The sequence below is a fragment of the Cetorhinus maximus genome, chromosome 8 (assembly GCF_964194155.1).
Source record: "Cetorhinus maximus chromosome 8, sCetMax3.hap1.1, whole genome shotgun sequence".
NCBI lineage: Eukaryota > Metazoa > Chordata > Chondrichthyes > Lamniformes > Cetorhinidae > Cetorhinus > Cetorhinus maximus.
In genome coordinates this window covers 20894920-20917465 of record NC_135886.1, presented here as the reverse complement: position 1 = coordinate 20917465, position 22546 = coordinate 20894920, and the positions used below count along the sequence as shown (strand labels likewise).

General features: G+C 40.0%; 1 protein-coding gene and 2 long non-coding RNA genes across 4 annotated transcripts in view; 1 reads left to right on the top strand and 2 right to left on the bottom strand.

Annotated features, from left to right (window-relative positions):
* LOC144683508 (uncharacterized) overlaps positions 1-22546 on the top strand; it is an 86464-nt gene that overhangs the window by 4901 nt on the left and 59017 nt on the right. The gene's annotated exons all lie outside the window — the stretch shown is intronic.
* LOC144683510 (uncharacterized) overlaps positions 1-22546 on the bottom strand; it is a 76542-nt gene that overhangs the window by 11418 nt on the left and 42578 nt on the right. The gene's annotated exons all lie outside the window — the stretch shown is intronic.
* The window catches only part of LOC144683505 (uncharacterized), a 64845-nt gene that overhangs the window by 9081 nt on the left and 33218 nt on the right, over positions 1-22546 (bottom strand). Inside the window, exons 6-11 of one of the 2 annotated variants that reach the window (XM_078546573.1) lie at positions 7430-7570; positions 6244-6384; positions 5057-5197; positions 3876-4016; positions 2690-2830; positions 566-987 (exon numbers count right to left, since the gene is read on the bottom strand). In XM_078546573.1, coding sequence (XP_078402699.1) covers positions 923-987; positions 2690-2830; positions 3876-4016; positions 5057-5197; positions 6244-6384; positions 7430-7570 — 770 coding nt within the window. In that variant the 3' untranslated portion in view covers positions 566-922. Of the gene's footprint in view, positions 1-565; positions 988-2689; positions 2831-3875; positions 4017-5056; positions 5198-6213; positions 6385-7429; positions 7571-22546 lie in introns of those variants that run through there. The other variant, XM_078546572.1, reaches the window with a different exon arrangement.

Genomic DNA, 22546 nt, shown 5'->3' with positions numbered 1-22546 from the left:
TGGCACAAGTGAAAACCATGCAGATTGAAGAAGTATGGCATTAAAATGCAACAGAAATTTACATTTTTTAAACTGCACTTTACTCTGAGTGGACAATGATGAATAAATTGCTGTTGGATGAAGTTTGAAAAGCAATTGCCCAGAGAATTTAGAAAAGGAGGAAAGAGAAAAAGAGAGAGACAGAGAATTCCAGCTCAGAGCGCTGGCAGTTATAAATGAGACTCAAGGAGATGAGGCAGGGAATATATCCAGATCAGAATCCAGTGGGGAGATGTTTAAATTTGTACAAGCTCTTCCAAAATTTGAAGAAAGAGATGTTGAAGCGTTCTTTATTTCATTTGAGAAGATAACTAAACAGATGAACTGGCCAAAGGAAAACTGGACATTGTCCATACAAAACAAATTGACAGGTAGAGCACAGGAAACTTATGCCTGTCAGAGTGAAAAAGGCCATTTTGAGCGCATATGAATTGGTCCCTGAAGCATATAGACAAAAGTTTTGAAATTTACGGGAACAGCCTGGGCAAACTTACATTGAATTTGAAAGGCTTAAACAAAGCAGTTTTGACAGGTGGATACGAGCATTAGAAGTTGAAACTACCTATGAAATTCTCAGAGAGATTCTCTTGAAGAGTTTAAAAACTCCCTACCTCCTGTAATAAGAACCCATGTGGAACCCACGACTCACTGGAGATAGTGCGCTGTCGTATCAAGCCCCACTGCACCCCGAGCCATGACAAATGTGAGAAATTTAATTGGACCACCAAATTGCCCCAATTCTACCTAACTGTTTAATTTAGGTTAAAAGAATACAAGCACCAGGTTTTGAAACTTAACAAGTAAATAACTGTTTATTAAACAAATTGTCTGTAACCAGTGGCAAAAGAAAGAAATATAAAGTGCTATCTTTTATCTCTATAACTTAAACTGTGTTTACAGTTGTGGTTGTAGAAAGATCTGTTTGCCTTTGTTCATATGTAGCAGTATCTGAAATGTAAAACCACATATACAAATGATAAGAAATAATATAATCAACTTCTATTTTTCTTTCCCTTCCTTTCCCTTCCAGAAGGTGCTGACTCATTGTTAAGCTCAGCTTCACAGTAACCAGACATGCTCTGGTATCCAACATGCTTTTGTATTTGTTCTAGGGTGCTACATTTATTGTCCATCCCTAAATGTCTTCTTAAATCTGAGTGCCTTGCTAAAGTATTTCAGATGAGATTAAGAATCAACCATGTAGCATGGGACAGAGTAACTGGTAGGCCAGGCCAGGTAGGCTTGGCAGATTCTTCTCCCTGAAGGCTCAAATCGAGAAACAGGTCTGTAAATCTCAACTAGTTTCATTAAACACCCAACTCTCTGATCAGTGGCTAATGAAATATTAATTAATTCATGCAGACTTCCCTGTGAACAATATGAACAAGTAATGTTGAGGAAGATTGGAAATATTCTAAAAAATTAATGTTATTAAATAATAGGTCTTAAAAAATCAAAATGGCTTCAGAGAAACGAGGATAATTTTGCTCTAGAAAACCACATGGTTGTCAGAGCCACCTTCTGAGCAAGACTTGGAACTGCAGTATTGCATATTAGGGTGTGACAAGGTGTAAACACAATTAACATTGAAAGACTCACATATACTTTTAACATAGGATTTTTGAACAGAATGATGACAGGACATAATGGATTTCAGTGGTATATATGGCATGTATTACTTCCCTTTCCTGCATCTCCTCTGCACCAATTAGTGCTGCATTTAGGGAAGTAAAGGCCTTTACCACCGCAACAATTTCATTTTTTTTCCAATTTAAAATGTACAATCTGTTCAATTTTGAACACTTCTACCTTTTACTTATATTTTGAACTGGAAAGCTATCAATGATAAAGTAAGTGACATTGGGTTTTCAGAAAACCAACCAAAGTATCGCTTCCTCAAACTATCTCAAAAGTAACACTCCTTTTAACCAAAGCTCTCACTGCGCCCACCACACCCACCTCTCCCCACCCCACCCTTGGAAGAAGCTCTTCTCCTTGACAACTATTATTCCCACATATCGTACATGCTTTACAATTTTCTGTTCACAGGGCACGATATTCCCCTCCTACTTTTTCAGTTCACCTTGACAATATTTTACTCTCCTCTTCCATTGCCAGCACTCCTCTTTCCATCCTTCTCATTTCAAACAGGTGAATGTTTCATCTGACAATCCTGTTCAGACAGACACTGGTGCCCTTCTATCCCCACCGCAATAGTAACTTGCATATTGCGCCTTTAACATATTGAAAAATCCCAAGGTGATTCGCAGACACAACATGACACTATGGGACAGGTTGGTCAAAGGCTTTCGGAGTATCTTAAAGAAAAGAGAGGCAATGAGGGGGCAAGATTTAGGGAATGAATTCTTGAGTTTGGGGCCTGGACGGCTGAAGGCACAGCCACAAATGGTGGAACGTAGGAAATCAGGGATGCACAAGAAGCCAGAATTCGAGGAACACAGAATTCTCAGAGTTAGAAGGCAGGATGAGGTTACAGAGGTAGAGTAGGGCAAAACCAAACAGGGATTTGAACACAAGGAAACTTGAGTAGTTGTTGGACTGGGAGCCAACATAGCTCAGCGAATACAACAATGGGAGGTCGGAACATTCGTAAACTGCCCTATATATTCAAATGGTTGACATCCAATACCCAAGCTAAGAAGTGATGAAAGCAAATGGTTCCTGTCTCCACCATCTGTGGTAATATCGCTTATCTCAGGTGTTGTTTCACGTGTTGTTGTATCTGCGATGGTAGAAGGGGGTGAAACCTGTTCTTCATGGTCAGGAAGAGCTGAAACACAAAGTCACACAATTGCTCCGATTAGGCGATTCATACAATGAGTGATTATAATGAAAGTCTGTGCAGAGCAAACACTTAGGGGAAGAAATTTAACTCGTGCTAGTTCCTTCATTTAAATGGGTGACACAATGTGAAGATATCCTCCCAAAGCCTGATCAAAACTGGGTCTCACACTTCAGCTGCATCAAACCAGCAAGCTGTAGGCCCCATGGCAGAGTTTGGGCGATGGGTGGGAGGCAATAGTGATGGTGCCAAGTGAAGTGGAGCAGTCCTGGTCCACAGCATTTTTGTGGAAACATTCCTGCTCCTCTGGACTCCACAGAAGTTACACTATAAACACATTTCCTCCCTTGTTGTGAGCAATCTCCACTGATCCCTTTAAGGACACTGGCATATGTGTAAATAACAGGAACTAGCTATTGGCAAATGAAAATATTGTGATGCAGTCAGTTTTCAAGTTCACTCACCTGCAGAAGGAATAATATTACACCGATAATGAGATAGATAACAGAATAGGAATAGAGGAATTTTACCGACCATTCAATCCATTTAATTTACAGTCTTCAGTCCCTGTTGCTGGTCCCAATCTGACCATTCATCTGTTCTTGCCCTAAGTAAATGTCCTCTCTAACCCTTTTCTACGCTGATTGTAAGCTTTCATATTTTAGATCATTTTCATTGGTGTGGCTCAATTCACCAGTGTCTTCAAAGCTATTTTCAACAGTCTTACTATTTGTGTAATGCTCAGTAACATTTTGTGACAGAAAATGCTAATCCATCAATTATTTTTAAAGCACAGGACCTCTGTTTGCATAGTAAAACATTGCATTCAATCTTCTTCTGGATTGAAATTATTAAGCAAATTTATGAGGCAATAAATACTCCAAGCACCTCAGCACATGTAATAATAAAGGCTGGGGCTATACAACTCTCCAATTCATGCTTCAACTGTGCCTGTAGGTCAGCGAATACAACAATGGGAGACTGGAACATGCGTAAACTGCACCTATACATTCAAATAGTTGACATCTAATACCCAAACTAGGAAGTGATGAAAGCAAATGGTTCCTGTCTCCACCATCTGTGGTAATATCGCTTATCTCAGGTGTTGTTTCACGTATTGTTGTAGCTGCGATGGTAGAAGGAGGTGAAAGCTGTTCTTCATGGTCAGGAAGGGCTGAAACACAAAGTCACACAATTGCTCTGATTAGGCTATTCATACAATGAGTGATTATAATGACAATCTGTGCAGAGCAAACATTTAGGGGAAGAAATTTAACTCGTGCTAGTTCCTTCACTTAAATGGATGACACAATGTGAAGATGTCCGCCAAAGCCTGATCAAAACTGGGTCTCACAGTTCAGCTGCGACAAACCAGCAAGCTGTAGGCCCCATGGGGGAGTTTGGGCGATGGGTGGGAGGCAATGGTGATGGTGCCAAGTGAAGTGGAGCAATCCTGGTCCACAGCATTTTTATGGAAACATTCCTGCTCCTCTGGGCTCCACAGAAATTACACTATAAACACATTTCCTACCTTTCTGTGAGCAATCTCCACTGATCCCTTTAAGGACACTGGCATTTGTGTGAATAAGACTAACTTGATATTGGCAAATGAAAACATTGTGATGCAGTCAGTTATCAATTTCACTCACCTGCAGAAGGTATAACATTACACTGATAATGAGATAGTTAAGAGAATAGGAAGATAGGAATATCACAGACCATTTAATCCATTTATTTTACTGTCTTGAGGCCCTGTTGCTGGTCCCAATCTGACCATTCATCTGTTCTTGCCCTAAGTAAATGTCCTCTCTAACCCTATTCTATGCTGATTGTAAGCTTTCATAATTTAGATCATTTTCATTGGTGTTTCTCAATTCACCAGTGTCTTCAAAAGTATTTTTAACACTATTACTATCTGTGTAATGCTCGGTAACATTTTGTATCAGAAAATGCTAATCTAGCAATTATTTTTAAACCACAGGATCTCTACATAGTAAAACATTGCATTCAATCTTCTTCTGGGTGCAAATTATTAAGCAAATTTATGAGGCAATAAATACACCAAGCATCTCAGTACATGTAATAATACAGGCTGGGGCTATACAGCGCTCCAATTCATGCTTCAACTGTGCCTGTAGGTCAGCGTATACAACAATGGGAGACTGGAACATGCGTAAACTGCACCTATACATTCAAATAGTTGACATCCAATACCCAAACTAAGAAGTGATGAAAGCAAATGGTTCCTGTCTCCACCATCTGTGGTAATATCGCTTATCTCAGGTGTTGTTTCACGTATTGTTGTAGCTGCGGTGGTGGAAGGAGGTGAAAGCTGTTTTTCATGGTCAGGAAGGGCTGAAACACAAAGTCACACAATTGCTCTGATTAGGCTATTCACACAATGAGTGATTATAATGACAATCTGTGCAGAGCAAACATTTAGGGGAAGAAATTTAACTCGTGCTAGTTCCTTCATTTAAATGGGTGACACAATGTGAAGATGTCCTCCCAAAGCCTGATCAAAACTGGGTCTCACACTTCAGCTGCATCAAACCAGCAAGCTGTAGGCCCCTTGGAGGAGTTTGGGCGTTGGGTGGGAGGCAATGGTGATGGTGCCAAGTGAAGTGGAGCAGCCCTGATCCACAGTATTTTTGTGGAAACATTCCTGCTCCTCTGAGCTCCACAGAAATTACACTATAAACACATTTCCTACCTTTCTGTGAGCAATCTCCACTGATCCCTTTAAGGACAATGGCATTTGCGTGAATAAGACTGACTTGCTATTGGCAAATGAACACATTGTGATGCAGTCAGTTCTCAATTTCACTCACCTGCAGAAGGTATAACATTACACTGATAATGAGATAGATAAGACAATAGGAAGATTTGAATAATTACAGGCCATTTAATCCATTTATTTTACTGTCTTAAGGCCCTGTTGCTGGTCCCAATCTGACCATTCATCTGTTCTTGCCCTAAGTAAATGTCCTCTCTAACCCTTTTCTACGCTGATTGTAAGCTTTCATATTTTAGATCATTTTCATTGGTGTTTCTCGATTCACCAGTGTCTTCAAAGCTATTTTCAACAGTCTTACTATTTGTGTAATGCTCAGTAACATTTTGTGACAGAAAATGCTAATCCATCAATTATTTTTAAAGCACAGAACCTCTGTTTGCATAGTAAAACATTGCATTCAATCTTCTTCTGGATTGAAATTATCAAGCAAATTTATGAGGCAATAAATACTCCAAGCACCTAAGCACATGTAATAATAAAGGCTGGAGCTATACAACTCTCCAATTCATGCTTCAACTGTGCCTGTAGGTTAGCAAATACAACAATGGGAGACTGGAACATGCGTAAACTGCACCTGTACATTCAAATAGTTGACATCTAATACTCAAACTAAGAAGTGATGAAAGCAAATGGTTCCTGTCTCCACCATCTGTGGTAATATCGCTTATCTCAGGTGTTGTTTCAGGTATTGGTGTTGCTTCAATGGTAGAAGGTGATGAAAACTGTATTTCATGGTCAGGAAGGGCTGAAACACAAAGTCACTTAATTGCTTTGATTAGGCTATTCACACAATGAGTGATTATAATGAAAGTCTGTGCAGAGCAAACACTTAGGGGAAGAAATTTAACTCGTGCTAGTTCCTTCATTTAAATGGGTGACACAATGTGAAGATGTCCTCCCAAAGCCTGATCCAAACTGGGTCTCACACTTCAGCTGCATCAAACCAGCAAGCTGTAGGCCCCATGGCAGAGTTTGGGCGATGGGTGGGAGGCAATAGTGATGGTGCCAAGTGAAGCGGAGCAGTCCTGGTCCACAGCATTTTTGTGGAAACATTCCTGCTCCTCTGGACTCCACAGAAGTTACACTATAAACACATTTCCTCCCTTGTTGTGAGCAATCTCCACTGATCCCTTTAAGGACACTGGCATATGTGTAAATAACAGGAACTAGCTATTGGCAAATGAAAGTATTGTGATGCAGTCAGTTTTCAAGTTCACTCACCTGCAGAAGGAATAATATTACACCGATAATGAGATAGATAACAGAATAGGAATAGAGGAATTTTACCGACCATTCAATCCATTTAATTTACAGTCTTCAGTCCCTGTTGCTGGTCCCAATCTGACCATTCATCTGTTCTTGCCCTAAGTAAATGTCCTCTCTAACCCTTTTCTACGCTGATTGTAAGCTTTCATATTTTAGATCATTTTCATTGGTGTGGCTCAATTCACCAGTGTCTTCAAAGCTATTTTCAACAGTCTTACTATTTGTGTAATGCTCAGTAACATTTTGTGACAGAAAATGCTAATCCATCAATTATTTTTAAAGCACAGGACCTCTGTTTGCATAGTAAAACATTGCATTCAATCTTCTTCTGGATTGAAATTATTAGGCAAATTTATGAGGCAATAAATACTCCAAGCACCTCAGCACATGTAATAATAAAGGCTGGGGCTATACAACTCTCCAATTCATGCTTCAACTGTGCCTGTAGGTCAGCGAATACAACAATGGGAGACTGGAACATGCGTAAACTGCACCTATACATTCAAATAGTTGACATCTAATACCCAAACTAGGAAGTGATGAAAGCAAATGGTTCCTGTCTCCACCATCTGTGGTAATATCGCTTATCTCAGGTGTTGTTTCACGTATTGTTGTAGCTGCGATGGTAGAAGGAGGTGAAAGCTGTTCTTCATGGTCAGGAAGGGCTGAAACACAAAGTCACACAATTGCTCTGATTAGGCTATTCATACAATGAGTGATTATAATGACAATCTGTGCAGAGCAAACATTTAGGGGAAGAAATTTAACTCGTGCTAGTTCCTTCACTTAAATGGATGACACAATGTGAAGATGTCCGCCAAAGCCTGATCAAAACTGGGTCTCACAGTTCAGCTGCGACAAACCAGCAAGCTGTAGGCCCCATGGGGGAGTTTGGGCGATGGGTGGGAGGCAATGGTGATGGTGCCAAGTGAAGTGGAGCAATCCTGGTCCACAGCATTTTTATGGAAACATTCCTGCTCCTCTGGGCTCCACAGAAATTACACTATAAACACATTTCCTACCTTTCTGTGAGCAATCTCCACTGATCCCTTTAAGGACACTGGCATTTGTGTGAATAAGACTAACTTGATATTGGCAAATGAAAACATTGTGATGCAGTCAGTTATCAATTTCACTCACCTGCAGAAGGTATAACATTACACTGATAATGAGATAGTTAAGAGAATAGGAAGATAGGAATATCACAGACCATTTAATCCATTTATTTTACTGTCTTGAGGCCCTGTTGCTGGTCCCAATCTGACCATTCATCTGTTCTTGCCCTAAGTAAATGTCCTCTCTAACCCTATTCTATGCTGATTGTAAGCTTTCACAATTTAGATCATTTTCATTGGTGTTTCTCAATTCACCAGTGTCTTCAAAAGTATTTTTAACACTATTACTATCTGTGTAATGCTCGGTAACATTTTGTATCAGAAAATGCTAATCTAGCAATTATTTTTAAACCACAGGATCTCTACATAGTAAAACATTGCATTCAATCTTCTTCTGGGTGCAAATTATTAAGCAAATTTATGAGGCAATAAATACACCAAGCATCTCAGTACATGTAATAATACAGGCTGGGGCTATACAGCGCTCCAATTCATGCTTCAACTGTGCCTGTAGGTCAGCGTATACAACAATGGGAGACTGGAACATGCGTAAACTGCACCTATACATTCAAATAGTTGACGTCCAATACCCAAACTAAGAAGTGATGAAAGCAAATGGTTCCTGTCTCCACCATCTGTGGTAATATCGCTTATCTCAGGTGTTGTTTCACGTATTGTTGTAGCTGCGGTGGTGGAAGGAGGTGAAAGCTGTTTTTCATGGTCAGGAAGGGCTGAAACACAAAGTCACACAATTGCTCTGATTAGGCTATTCACACAATGAGTGATTATAATGACAATCTGTGCAGAGCAAACATTTAGGGGAAGAAATTTAACTCGTGCTAGTTCCTTCATTTAAATGGGTGACACAATGTGAAGATGTCCTCCCAAAGCCTGATCAAAACTGGGTCTCACACTTCAGCTGCATCAAACCAGCAAGCTGTAGGCCCCTTGGAGGAGTTTGGGCGATGGGTGGGAGGCAATGGTGATGGTGCCAAGTGAAGTGGAGCAGCCCTATCCACAGTATTTTTGTGGAAACATTCCTGCTCCTCTGAGCTCCACAGAAATTACACTATAAACACATTTCCTACCTTTCTGTGAGCAATCTCCACCGATCCCTTTAAGGACAATGGCATTTGCGTGAATAAGACTGACTTGCTATTGGCAAATGAACACATTGTGATGCAGTCAGTTCTCAATTTCACTCACCTGCAGAAGGTATAACATTACACTGATAATGAGATAGATAAGACAATAGGAAGATTTGAATAATTACAGGCCATTTAATCCATTTATTTTACTGTCTTAAGGCCCTGTTGCTGGTCCCAATCTGACCATTCATCTGTTCTTGCCCTAAGTAAATGTCCTCTCTAACCCTTTTCTACGCTGATTGTAAGCTTTCATATTTTAGATCATTTTCATTGGTGTTTCTCGATTCACCAGTGTCTTCAAAGCTATTTTCAACAGTCTTACTATTTGTGTAATGCTCAGTAACATTTTGTGACAGAAAATGCTAATCCATCAATTATTTTTAAAGCACAGAACCTCTGTTTGCATAGTAAAACATTGCATTCAATCTTCTTCTGGATTGAAATTATCAAGCAAATTTATGAGGCAATAAATACTCCAAGCACCTAAGCACATGTAATAATAAAGGCTGGAGCTATACAACTCTCCAATTCATGCTTCAACTGTGCCTGTAGGTCAGCAAATACAACAATGGGAGACTGGAACATGCGTAAACTGCACCTGTACATTCAAATAGTTGACACCTAATACTCAAACTAAGAAGTGATGAAAGCAAATGGTTCCTGTCTCCACCATCTGTGGTAATATCGCTTATCTCAGGTGTTGTTTCAGGTATTGGTGTTGCTTCAATGGTAGAAGGTGATGACAACTGTTTTTCATGGTCGGGAAGGGCTGAAACACAAAGTCACTTAATTGCTTTGAATAGGCTATTCACACAATGAGTGATTATAATGAAAGTCTGTGCAGAGCAAACACTTAGGGGAAGAAATTTAACTCGTGCTAGTTCCTTCATTTAAATGGGTGACACAATGTGAAGATGTACCCCCAAAGCCTGATCAGACCACTTCAGCTTCCTCAAACCAGCAAGCTGTAGGCCCCATGGGGGAGTTTGGGCGATGGGTGGGAGGCAATGGTAATGGTGCCAAGTGAAGTGGAGCAGTCCTGGTCCACAGTATTTTTGTGGAAACATTCCTGCTCCTCTGGGCTCCACAGAAATTACATTATAAACACATTTCCTACCTTGTTGTGAGCAATCTCCACTGATCCCTTTAAGGACACTGGCATCAATGTGAATAAGACTAACTTGCTATTGGCAAATGAACACATTGTGATGCGGTCAGTTCTCAATTTCACTCACCTGCAGAAGGTACAACATTACACCAATAATGAGATAGATAAGACAATAGGAAGATAGGAATATTACTGACCATTTATTTTACTGTCTTGAGGCCCTGTTGCTGGTCCCAATCTGACCATTCATCTGTTCTTGCCCTAAGTAAATGTCCTCTCTAACCCTTTTCTATGCTGATTGTAAGCTTTCATAATTTAGATCATTTTCATTGGTGTGTCTCAATTCACCAGTGTCTTCAAAAGTATTTTTAACACTATTACTATCTGTGTAATGCTCGGTAACATTTTGTAACAGAAAATGCTAATCTAGCAATTATTTTTAAACCACGGGATCTCTGCATAGTAAAACATTGCATTCAATCTTCTTCTGGGTGCAAATTATTAAGCAAATTTATGAGGCAATAAATACACCAAGCATCTCAGTACATGTAATAATAAAGGCTGGGGCTATACAACTCTCCAATTCATGCTTCAACTGTGCCTGTAGGTCAGCGAATACAACAATGGGAGACTGGAACATGCGTAAACTGCCGTATACATTCAAATAGTTGACATCTAATACCCAGGCTAGGAAGCGATGAAAGCAAATGGTTCCTGTCTCCACCATCTGTGGTAATATCGCTTATCTCAGGTGTTGTTTCACGTATTGTTGGAGCTGCGATGGTGGAAGGAGGTGAAAGCTGTTTTTCGTGGTCAGGAAGAGCTGAAACACAAAGTCACACAATTGCTCTGATTAGGCTATTCATACAATGAGTGATTATAATGACAATCTGTGCAGAGCAAACATTTAGGGGAAGAAATTTAACTCGTGCTAGTTCCTTCATTTAAATGGGTGACACAATGTGAAGATGTCCTCCCAAAGCCTGATCAAAACTGGGTCTCACACTTCAGCTGCATCAAACCAGCAAGCTGTAGGCCCCTTGTAGGAGTTTGGGCGATGGGTGGGAGGCAACGGTGATGGTGCCAAGTGAAGTGGAGCAGCCCTGATCCACAGTATTTTTGTGGAAACATTCCTGCTCCTCTGAGCTCCACAGAAATTACACTATAAACACATTTCCTACCTTTCTGTGAGCAATCTCCACTGATCCCTTTAAGGACAATGGCATTTGCGTGAATAAGACTGACTTGCTATTGGCAAATGAACACATTGTGATGCAGTCAGTTCTCAATTTCACTCACCTGCAGAAGGTATAACATTACACTGATAATGAGATAGATAAGACAATAGGAAGATTTGAATAATTACAGGCCATTTAATCCATTTATTTTACTGTCTTAAGGCCCTGTTGCTGGTCCCAATCTGACCATTCATCTGTTCTTGCCCTAAGTAAATGTCCTCTCTAACCCTTTTCTACGCTGATTGTAAGCTTTCATATTTTAGATCATTTTCATTGGTGTTTCTCGATTCACCAGTGTCTTCAAAGCTATTTTCAACAGTCTTACTATTTGTGTAATGCTCAGTAACATTTTGTGACAGAAAATGCTAATCCATCAATTATTTTTAAAGCACAGGACCTCTGTTTGCATAGTAAAACATTGCATTCAATCTTCTTCTGGATTGAAATTATCAAGCAAATTTATGAGGCAATAAATACTCCAAGCACCTCAGCACATGTAATAATAAAGGCTCGAGCTATACAGCTCTTAAATTCATGCTTCAGCTGTGCCTGTAGGTCAGCGAATACAACAATGGGAGACTGGAACATGCGTAAACTGCACCTATACATTCAAATAGTTGACATCTAATACCCAAACTAAGAAGTGATGAAAGCAAATGGTTCCTGTCTCCACCATCTGTGGTAATATCGCTTATCTCAGGTGTTGTTTCACGTATTGTTGGAGCTGCGATGGTAGAAGGAGGTGAAAGCTGTTCTTCATGGTCGGGAAGGGCTGAAACACAAAGTCACACAATTGCTCTGATTAGGCTATTCACACAATGAATGATTATAATGACAATCTGTGCAGAGCAAACATTTAGGGGAAGAAATTTAACTCGTGCTAGTTCCTTCATTTAAATGGGTGACACAATGTGAAGATGTCCCCCAAAGCCTGATCAAAACTGGGTCTCACAGTTCAGCTGTGTCAAACCAGCAAGCTGTAGGCCCCATGGGGGAGTTTGGGCGATGGGTGGGAGGCAATGGTGATGGTGCCAAGTGAAGTGGAGCAATCCTGATCCACAGTATTTTTGTGGAAACATTCCTGCTCCTCTGAGCTCCCCAGAAATAACACTATAAACACATTTCCTACCTTTCTGTGAGCAATCTCCACTGATCCCTTTAAGGACAATGGCATTTGCGGGAATAAGACTGACTTGCTATTGGCAAATGAACACATTGTGATGCAGTCAGTTCTCAATTTCACTCACCTGCAGAAGGTATAACATTACACTGATAATGAGATAGATAAGACAATAGGAAGATTTGAATAATTAGAGGCCATTTAATCCATTTATTTTACTGTCTTAAGGCCCTGTTGCTGGTCCCAATCTGACCATTCATCTGTTCTTGCCCTAAGTAAATGTCCTCTCTAACCCTTTTCTACGCTGATTGTAAGCTTTCATATTTTAGATCATTTTCATTGGTGTTTCTCGATTCACCAGTGTCCTCAAAGCTATTTTCAACAGTCTTACTATTTGTGTAATGCTCAGTAACATTTTGTGACATAAAATGCTAATCCATCAATTATTTTTAAAGCACAGGACCTCTGTTTGCATAGTAAAACATTGCATTCAATCTTCTTCTGGATTGAAATTATTAAGCAAATTTATGAGGCAATAAATACTCCAAGCACCTCAGCACATGTAATAATAAAGGCTCGAGCTATACAGCTCTTAAATTCATGCTTCAACTGTGCCTGTAGGTCAGCGAATACAACAATGGGAGACTGGAACATGCGTAAACTGCACCTATACATTCAAATAGTTGACATCCAATACCCAAACTAAGAAGTGATGAAAGCAAATGGTTCCTGTCTCCACCATCTGTGGTAATATCGCTTATCTCAGGTGTTGTTTCACGTATTGTTGTAGCTGCGGTGGTGGAAGGAGGTGAAAGCTGTTTTTCATGGTCAGGAAGGGCTGAAACACAAAGTCACACAATTGCTCTGATTAGGCTATTCACACAATGAGTGATTATAATGACAATCTGTGCAGAGCAAACATTTAGGGGAAGAAATTTAACTCGTGCTAGTTCCTTCATTTAAATGGGTGACACAATGTGAAGATGTCCCCCAAAGCCTGATCAAAACTGGGTCTTACAGTTCAGCTGCGACAAACCAGCAAGCTGTAGGCCCCATGGGGGAGTTTGGGCGATGGGTGGGAGGCAATGGTGATGGTGCCAAGTGAAGTGGAGCAATCCTGGTCCACAGCATTTTTATGGAAACATTCCTGCTCCTCTGGGCTCCACAGAAATTACACTATAAACACATTTCCTACCTTTCTGTGAGCAATCTCCACTGATCCCTTTAAGGACACTGGCATTTGTGTGAATAAGACTAACTTGATATTGGCAAATGAAAACATTGTGATGCAGTCAGTTATCAATTTCACTCACCTGCAGAAGGTATAACATTACACTGATAATGAGATAGTTAAGAGAATAGGAAGATAGGAATATCACAGACCATTTAATCCATTTATTTTACTGTCTTGAGGCCCTGTTGCTGGTCCCAATCTGACCATTCATCTGTTCTTGCCCTAAGTAAATGTCCTCTCTAACCCTTTTCTACGCTGATTGTAAGCTTTCATATTTTAGATCATTTTCATTGGTGTGGCTCAATTCACCAGTGTCTTCAAAGCTATTTTCAACAGTCTTACTATTTGTGTAATGCTCAGTAACATTTTGTGACAGAATATGCTAATCCATCAATTATTTTTAAAGCACAGAACCTCTGTTTGCATAGTAAAACATTGCATTCAATCTTCTTCTGGATTGAAATTATCAAGCAAATTTATGAGGCAATAAATACTCCAAGCACCTAAGCACATGTAATAATAAAGGCTGGAGCTATACAACTCTCCAATTCATGCTTCAACTGTGCCTGTAGGTCAGCAAATACAACAATGGGAGACTGGAACATGCGTAAACTGCACCTATACATTCAAATAGTTGACATCTAATACTCAAACTAAGAAGTGATGAAAGCAAATGGTTCCTGTCTCCACCATCTGTGGTAATATCGCTTATCTCAGGTGTTGTTTCAGGTATTGGTGTTGCTTCAATGGTAGAAGGTGATGAAAACTGTTTTTCATGGTCGGGAAGGGCTGAAACACAAAGTCACTTAATTGCTTTGATTAGGCTATTCACACAATGAGTGATTATAATGAAAGTCTGTGCAGAGCAAACACTTAGGGGAAGAAATTTAACTCGTGCTAGTTCCTTCATTTAAATGGGTGACACAATGTGAAGATGTACCCCCAAAGCCTGATCAGACCACTTCAGCTTCCTCAAACCAGCAAGCTGTAGGCCCCATGGGGGAGTTTGGGCGATGGGTGGGAGGCAATGGTAATGGTGCCAAGTGAAGTGGAGCAGTCCTGGTCCACAGTATTTTTGTGGAAACATTCCTGCTCCTCTGGGCTCCACAGAAATTACATTATAAACACATTTCCTACCTTGTTGTGAGCAATCTCCACTGATCCCTTTAAGGACACTGGCATCAATGTGAATAAGACTAACTTGCTATTGGCAAATGAACACATTGTGATGCGGTCAGTTCTCAATTTCACTCACCTGCAGAAGGTACAACATTACACCAATAATGAGATAGATAAGACAATAGGAAGATAGGAATATTACTGACCATTTATTTTACTGTCTTGAGGCCCTGTTGCTGGTCCCAATCTGACCATTCATCTGTTCTTGCCCTAAGTAAATGTCCTCTCTAACCCTTTTCTATGCTGATTGTAAGCTTTCATAATTTAGATCATTTTCATTGGTGTGTCTCAATTCACCAGTGTCTTCAAAAGTATTTTTAACACTATTACTATCTGTGTAATGCTCGGTAACATTTTGTAACAGAAAATGCTAATCTAGCAATTATTTTTAAACCACGGGATCTCTGCATAGTAAAACATTGCATTCAATCTTCTTCTGGGTGCAAATTATTAAGCAAATTTATGAGGCAATAAATACACCAAGCATCTCAGTACATGTAATAATAAAGGCTGGGGCTATACAACTCTCCAATTCATGCTTCAACTGTGCCTGTAGGTCAGCGAATACAACAATGGGAGACTGGAACATGCGTAAACTGCCGTATACATTCAAATAGTTGACATCTAATACCCAGGCTAGGAAGCGATGAAAGCAAATGGTTCCTGTCTCCACCATCTGTGGTAATATCGCTTATCTCAGGTGTTGTTTCACGTATTGTTGGAGCTGCGATGGTGGAAGGAGGTGAAAGCTGTTTTTCGTGGTCAGGAAGAGCTGAAACACAAAGTCACACAATTGCTCTGATTAGGCTATTCATACAATGAGTGATTATAATGACAATCTGTGCAGAGCAAACATTTAGGGGAAGAAATTTAACTCGTGCTAGTTCCTTCATTTAAATGGGTGACACAATGTGAAGATGTCCTCCCAAAGCCTGATCAAAACTGGGTCTCACACTTCAGCTGCATCAAACCAGCAAGCTGTAGGCCCCTTGGAGGAGTTTGGGCGATGGGTGGGAGGCAATGGTGATGGTGCCAAGTGAAGTGGAGCAGCCCTGATCCACAGTATTTTTGTGGAAACATTCCTGCTCCTCTGAGCTCCACAGAAATTACACTATAAACACATTTCCTACCTTTCTGTGAGCAATCTCCACTGATCCCTTTAAGGACAATGGCATTTGCGTGAATAAGACTGACTTGCTATTGGCAAATGAACACATTGTGATGCAGTCAGTTCTCAATTTCACTCACCTGCAGAAGGTATAACATTACACTGATAATGAGATAGATAAGACAATAGGAAGATTTGAATAATTACAGGCCATTTAATCCATTTATTTTACTGTCTTAAGGCCCTGTTGCTGGTCCCAATCTGACCATTCATCTGTTCTTGCCCTAAGTAAATGTCCTCTCTAACCCTTTTCTACGCTGATTGTAAGCTTTCATATTTTAGATCATTTTCATTGGTGTTTCTCGATTCACCAGTGTCTTCAAAGCTATTTTCAACAGTCTTACTATTTGTGTAATGCTCAGTAACATTTTGTGACAGAAAATGCTAATCCATCAATTATTTTTAAAGCACAGGACCTCTGTTTGCATAGTAAAACATTGCATTCAATCTTCTTCTGGATTGAAATTATCAAGCAAATTTATGAGGCAATAAATACTCCAAGCACCTCAGCACATGTAATAATAAAGGCTCGAGCTATACAGCTCTTAAATTCATGCTTCAACTGTGCCTGTAGGTCAGCGAATACAACAATGGGAGACTGGAACATGCGTAAACTGCACCTATACATTCAAATAGTTGACATCTAATACCCAAACTAAGAAGTGATGAAAGCAAATGGTTCCTGTCTCCACCATCTGTGGTAATATCGCTTATCTCAGGTGTTGTTTCACGTATTGTTGGAGCTGCGATGGTAGAAGGAGGTGAAAGCTGTTCTTCATGGTCGGGAAGGGCTGAAACACAAAGTCACACAATTGCTCTGATTAGGCTATTCACACAATGAATGATTATAATGACAATCTGTGCAGAGCAAACATTTAGGGGAAGAAATTTAACTCGTGCTAGTTCCTTCATTTAAATGGGTGACACAATGTGAAGATGTCCCCCAAAGCCTGATCAAAACTGGGTCTCACAGTTCAGCTGTGTCAAACCAGCAAGCTGTAGGCCCCATGGGGGAGTTTGGGCGATGGGTGGGAGGCAATGGTGATGGTGCCAAGTGAAGTGGAGCAATCCTGATCCACAGTATTTTTGTGGAAACATTCCTGCTCCTCTGAGCTCCCCAGAAATAACACTATAAACACATTTCCTACCTTTCTGTGAGCAATCTCCACTGATCCCTTTAAGGACAATGGCATTTGCGGGAATAAGACTGACTTGCTATTGGCAAATGAACACATTGTGATGCAGTCAGTTCTCAATTTCACTCACCTGCAGAAGGTATAACATTACACTGATAATGAGATAGATAAGACAATAGGAAGATTTGAATAATTACAGGCCATTTAATCCATTTATTTTACTGTCTTAAGGCCCTGTTGCTGGTCCCAATCTGACCATTCATCTGTTCTTGCCCTAAGTAAATGTCCTCTCTAACCCTTTTCTACGCTGATTGTAAGCTTTCATATTTTAGATCATTTTCATTGGTGTTTCTCGATTCACCAGTGTCCTCAAAGCTATTTTCAACAGTCTTACTATTTGTGTAATGCTCAGTAACATTTTGTGACATAAAATGCTAATCCATCAATTATTTTTAAAGCACAGGACCTCTGTTTGCATAGTAAAACATTGCATTCAATCTTCTTCTGGATTGAAATTATTAAGCAAATTTATGAGGCAATAAATACTCCAAGCACCTCAGCACATGTAATAATAAAGGCTCGAGCTATACAGCTCTTAAATTCATGCTTCAACTGTGCCTGTAGGTCAGCGAATACAACAATGGGAGACTGGAACATGCGTAAACTGCACCTATACATTCAAATAGTTGACATCTAATACCCAAACTAAGAAGTGATGAAAGCAAATGGTTCCTGTCTCCACCATCTGTGGTAATATCGCTTATCTCAGGTGTTGTTTCACGTATTGTTGGAGCTGCGATGGTAGAAGGAGGTGAAAGCTGTTTTTCATGGTCGGGAAGAGCTGAAACACAAAGTCACACAATTGCTCTGATTAGGCTATTCATACAATGAGTGATTATAATGACAATCTGTGCAGAGCAAACATTTAGGGGAAGAAATTTAACTCGTGCTAGTTCCTTCATTTAAATGGGTGACACAATGTGAAGATGTCCCCCAAAGCCTGATCAAAACTGGGTCTCACAGTTCAGCTGCGTCAAACCAGCAAGCTGTAGGCCCCATGGGGGAGTTTGGGCGATGGGTGGGAGGCAATGGTGATGGTGCCAAGTGAAGTGGAGCATTCCTGATCCACAGCATTTTTGTGGAAACATTCTTGCTCCTCTGGGCTCCACAGAAGTTACACTATAAACACATTTCCTACCTTGTTGTGAGCAATCTCCACTGGTCCCTTTAAGGACACTGGCATTTGTGTGAATAAAACTAACTTGATATTGGCAAATGAAAACATTGTGATGCAGTCAGTTATCAATTTCACTCACCTGCAGAAGGTATAACATTACACCGATAATGAGATAGATAAGACAATAGGAAGATAGGAATATTACTGACCAATTATTTTACTGTCTTGAGGCCGTGTTGCTGGTCCCAATCTGACCATTCATCTGTTCTTGCCCTAAGTAAATGTCCTCTCTAACCCTATTCTATGCTGATTGTAAGCTTTCATAATTTAGATCATTTTCATTGGTGTTTCTCAATTCACCAGTGTCTTCAAAAGTATTTTTAACACTATTACTATCTGTGTAATGCTCGGTAACATTTTGTATCAGAAAATGCTAATCTAGCAATTATTTTTAAACCACAGGATCTCTACATAGTAAAACATTGCATTCAATCTTCTTCTGGGTGCAAATTATTAAGCAAATTTATGAGGCAATAAATACACCAAGCATCTCAGTACATGTAATAATACAGGCTGGGGCTATACAGCGCTCCAATTCATGCTTCAACTGTGCCTGTAGGTCAGCGTATACAACAATGGGAGACTGGAACATGCGTAAACTGCACCTATACATTCAAATAGTTGACATCCAATACCCAAACTAAGAAGTGATGAAAGCAAATGGTTCCTGTCTCCACCATCTGTGGTAATATCGCTTATCTCAGGTGTTGTTTCACGTATTGTTGTAGCTGCGGTGGTGGAAGGAGGTGAAAGCTGTTTTTCATGGTCAGGAAGGGCTGAAACACAAAGTCACACAATTGCTCTGATTAGGCTATTCACACAATGAGTGATTATAATGACAATCTGTGCAGAGCAAACATTTAGGGGAAGAAATTTAACTCGTGCTAGTTCCTTCATTTAAATGGGTGACACAATGTGAAGATGTCCGCCAAAGCCTGATCAAAACTGGGTCTCACAGTTCAGCTGCGACAAACCAGCAAGCTGTAGGCCCCATGGGGGAGTTTGGGCGATGGGTGGGAGGCAATGGTGATGGTGCCAAGTGAAGTGGAGCAATCCTGGTCCACAGCATTTTTATGGAAACATTCCTGCTCCTCTGGGCTCCACAGAAATTACACTATAAACACATTTCCTACCTTTCTGTGAGCAATCTCCACTGATCCCTTTAAGGACACTGGCATTTGTGTGAATAAGACTAACTTAATATTGGCAAATGAAAACATTGTGATGCAGTCAGTTATCAATTTCACTCACCTGCAGAAGGTATAACATTACACTGATAATGAGATAGTTAAGAGAATAGGAAGATAGGAATATCACAGACCATTTAATCCATTTATTTTACTGTCTTGAGGCCCTGTTGCTGGTCCCAATCTGACCATTCATCTGTTCTTGCCCTAAGTAAATGTCCTCTCTAACCCTTTTCTACGCTGATTGTAAGCTTTCATATTTTAGATCATTTTCATTGGTGTGGCTCAATTCACCAGTGTCTTCAAAGCTATTTTCAACAGTCTTACTATTTGTGTAATGCTCAGTAACATTTTGTGACAGAATATGCTAATCCATCAATTATTTTTAAAGCACAGAACCTCTGTTTGCATAGTAAAACATTGCATTCAATCTTCTTCTGGATTGAAATTATCAAGCAAATTTATGAGGCAATAAATACTCCAAGCACCTAAGCACATGTAATAATAAAGGCTGGAGCTATACAACTCTCCAATTCATGCTTCAACTGTGCCTGTAGGTCAGCAAATACAACAATGGGAGACTGGAACATGCGTAAACTGCACCTATACATTCAAATAGTTGACATCTAATACTCAAACTAAGAAGTGATGAAAGCAAATGGTTCCTGTCTTCACCATCTGTGGTAATATCGCTTATCTCAGGTGTTGTTTCAGGTATTGGTGTTGCTTCAATGGTAGAAGGTGATGACAACTGTTTTTCATGGTCGGGAAGGGCTGAAACACAAAGTCACTTAATTGCTTTGATTAGGCTATTCACACAATGAGTGATTATAATGAAAGTCTGTGCAGAGCAAACACTTAGGGGAAGAAATTTAACTCGTGCTAGTTCCTTCATTTAAATGGGTGACACAATGTGAAGATGTACCCCCAAAGCCTGATCAGACCACTTCAGCTTCCTCAAACCAGCAAGCTGTAGGCCCCATGGGGGAGTTTGGGCGATGGGTGGGAGGCAATGGTAATGGTGCCAAGTGAAGTGGAGCAGTCCTGGTCCACAGTATTTTTGTGGAAACATTCCTGCTCCTCTGAGCTCCACAGAAATTACACTATAAACACATTTCCTACCTTGTTGTGAGCAATCTCCACTGATCCCTTTAAGGACACTGGCATCAATGTGAATAAGACTAACTTGCTATTGGCAAATGAACACATTGTGATGCGGTCAGTTCTCAATTTCACTCACCTGCAGAAGGTACAACATTACACCAATAATGAGATAGATAAGACAATAGGAAGATAGGAATATTACTGACCATTTATTTTACTGTCTTGAGGCCCTGTTGCTGGTCCCAATCTGACCATTCATCTGTTCTTGCCCTAAGTAAATGTCCTCTCTAACCCTTTTCTATGCTGATTGTAAGCTTTCATAATTTAGATCATTTTCATTGGTGTGTCTCAATTCACCAGTGTCTTCAAAAGTATTTTTAACACTATTACTATCTGTGTAATGCTCGGTAACATTTTGTAACAGAAAATGCTAATCTAGCAATTATTTTTAAACCACAGGATCTCTGCATAGTAAAACATTGCATTCAATCTTCTTCTGGGTGCAAATTATTAAGCAAATTTATGAGGCAATAAATACACCAAGCATCTCAGTACATGTAATAATAAAGGCTGGGGCTATACAACTCTCCAATTCATGCTTCAACTGTGCCTGTAGGTCAGCGAATACAACAATGGGAGACTGGAACATGCGTAAACTGCCGTATACATTCAAATAGTTGACATCTAATACCCAAGCTAGGAAGCGATGAAAGCAAATGGTTCCTGTCTCCACCATCTGTGGTAATATCGCTTATCTCAGGTGTTGTTTCACGTATTGTTGGAGCTGCGATGGTGGAAGGAGGTGAAAGCTGTTTTTCATGGTCAGGAAGAGCTGAAACACAAAGTCACACAATTGCTCTGATTAGGCTATTCATACAATGAGTGATTATAATGACAATCTGTGCAGAGCAAACATTTAGGGGAAGAAATTTAACTCGTGCTAGTTCCTTCATTTAAATGGGTGACACAATGTGAAGATGTCCTCCCAAAGCCTGATCAAAACTGGGTCTCACACTTCATCTGCATCAAACCAGCAAGCTGTAGGCCCTTTGGAGAAGTTTGGACGATGGGTGGGAGGCAATGGTGATGGTGCCAAGTGAAGTGGAGTGGCCCTATCCACAGTATTTTTGTGGAAACATTCCTGCTCCTCTGAGCTCCACAGAAATTACACTATAAACACAATTTCTACCTTTCTGTGAGCAATCTCCACTGATCCCTTTAAGGACACTGGCATTTGTGTGAATAAGACTGACTTGCTATTGGCAAATGAACACATTGTGATGCAGTCAGTTCTCAATTTCGCTCACCTGCAGAAGGTATAACATTACACTGATAATGAGATAGATAAGACAAAAGGAAGATAGGAATATTACACACCATTTAATCCATTTATTTTACTGTCTTAAGGCCCTGTTGCTGGTCCCAATCTAACCATTCATCTGTTCTTGCCCTAAGTAAATGTCCTCTCTAACCCTTTTCTACGCTGATTGTAAGCTTTCATATTTTAGATCATTTTCATTGGTGTGTCTCAATTCACCTTTGTCTTCAAAGCTATTTTCAACAGTCTTACTATTTGTGTAATGCTCAGTAACATTTTGTGACAGAAAATCCTAATCATCAATTATTTTTAAAGCACAGGATCTCTGTTTGCATAGTAAAACATTGCA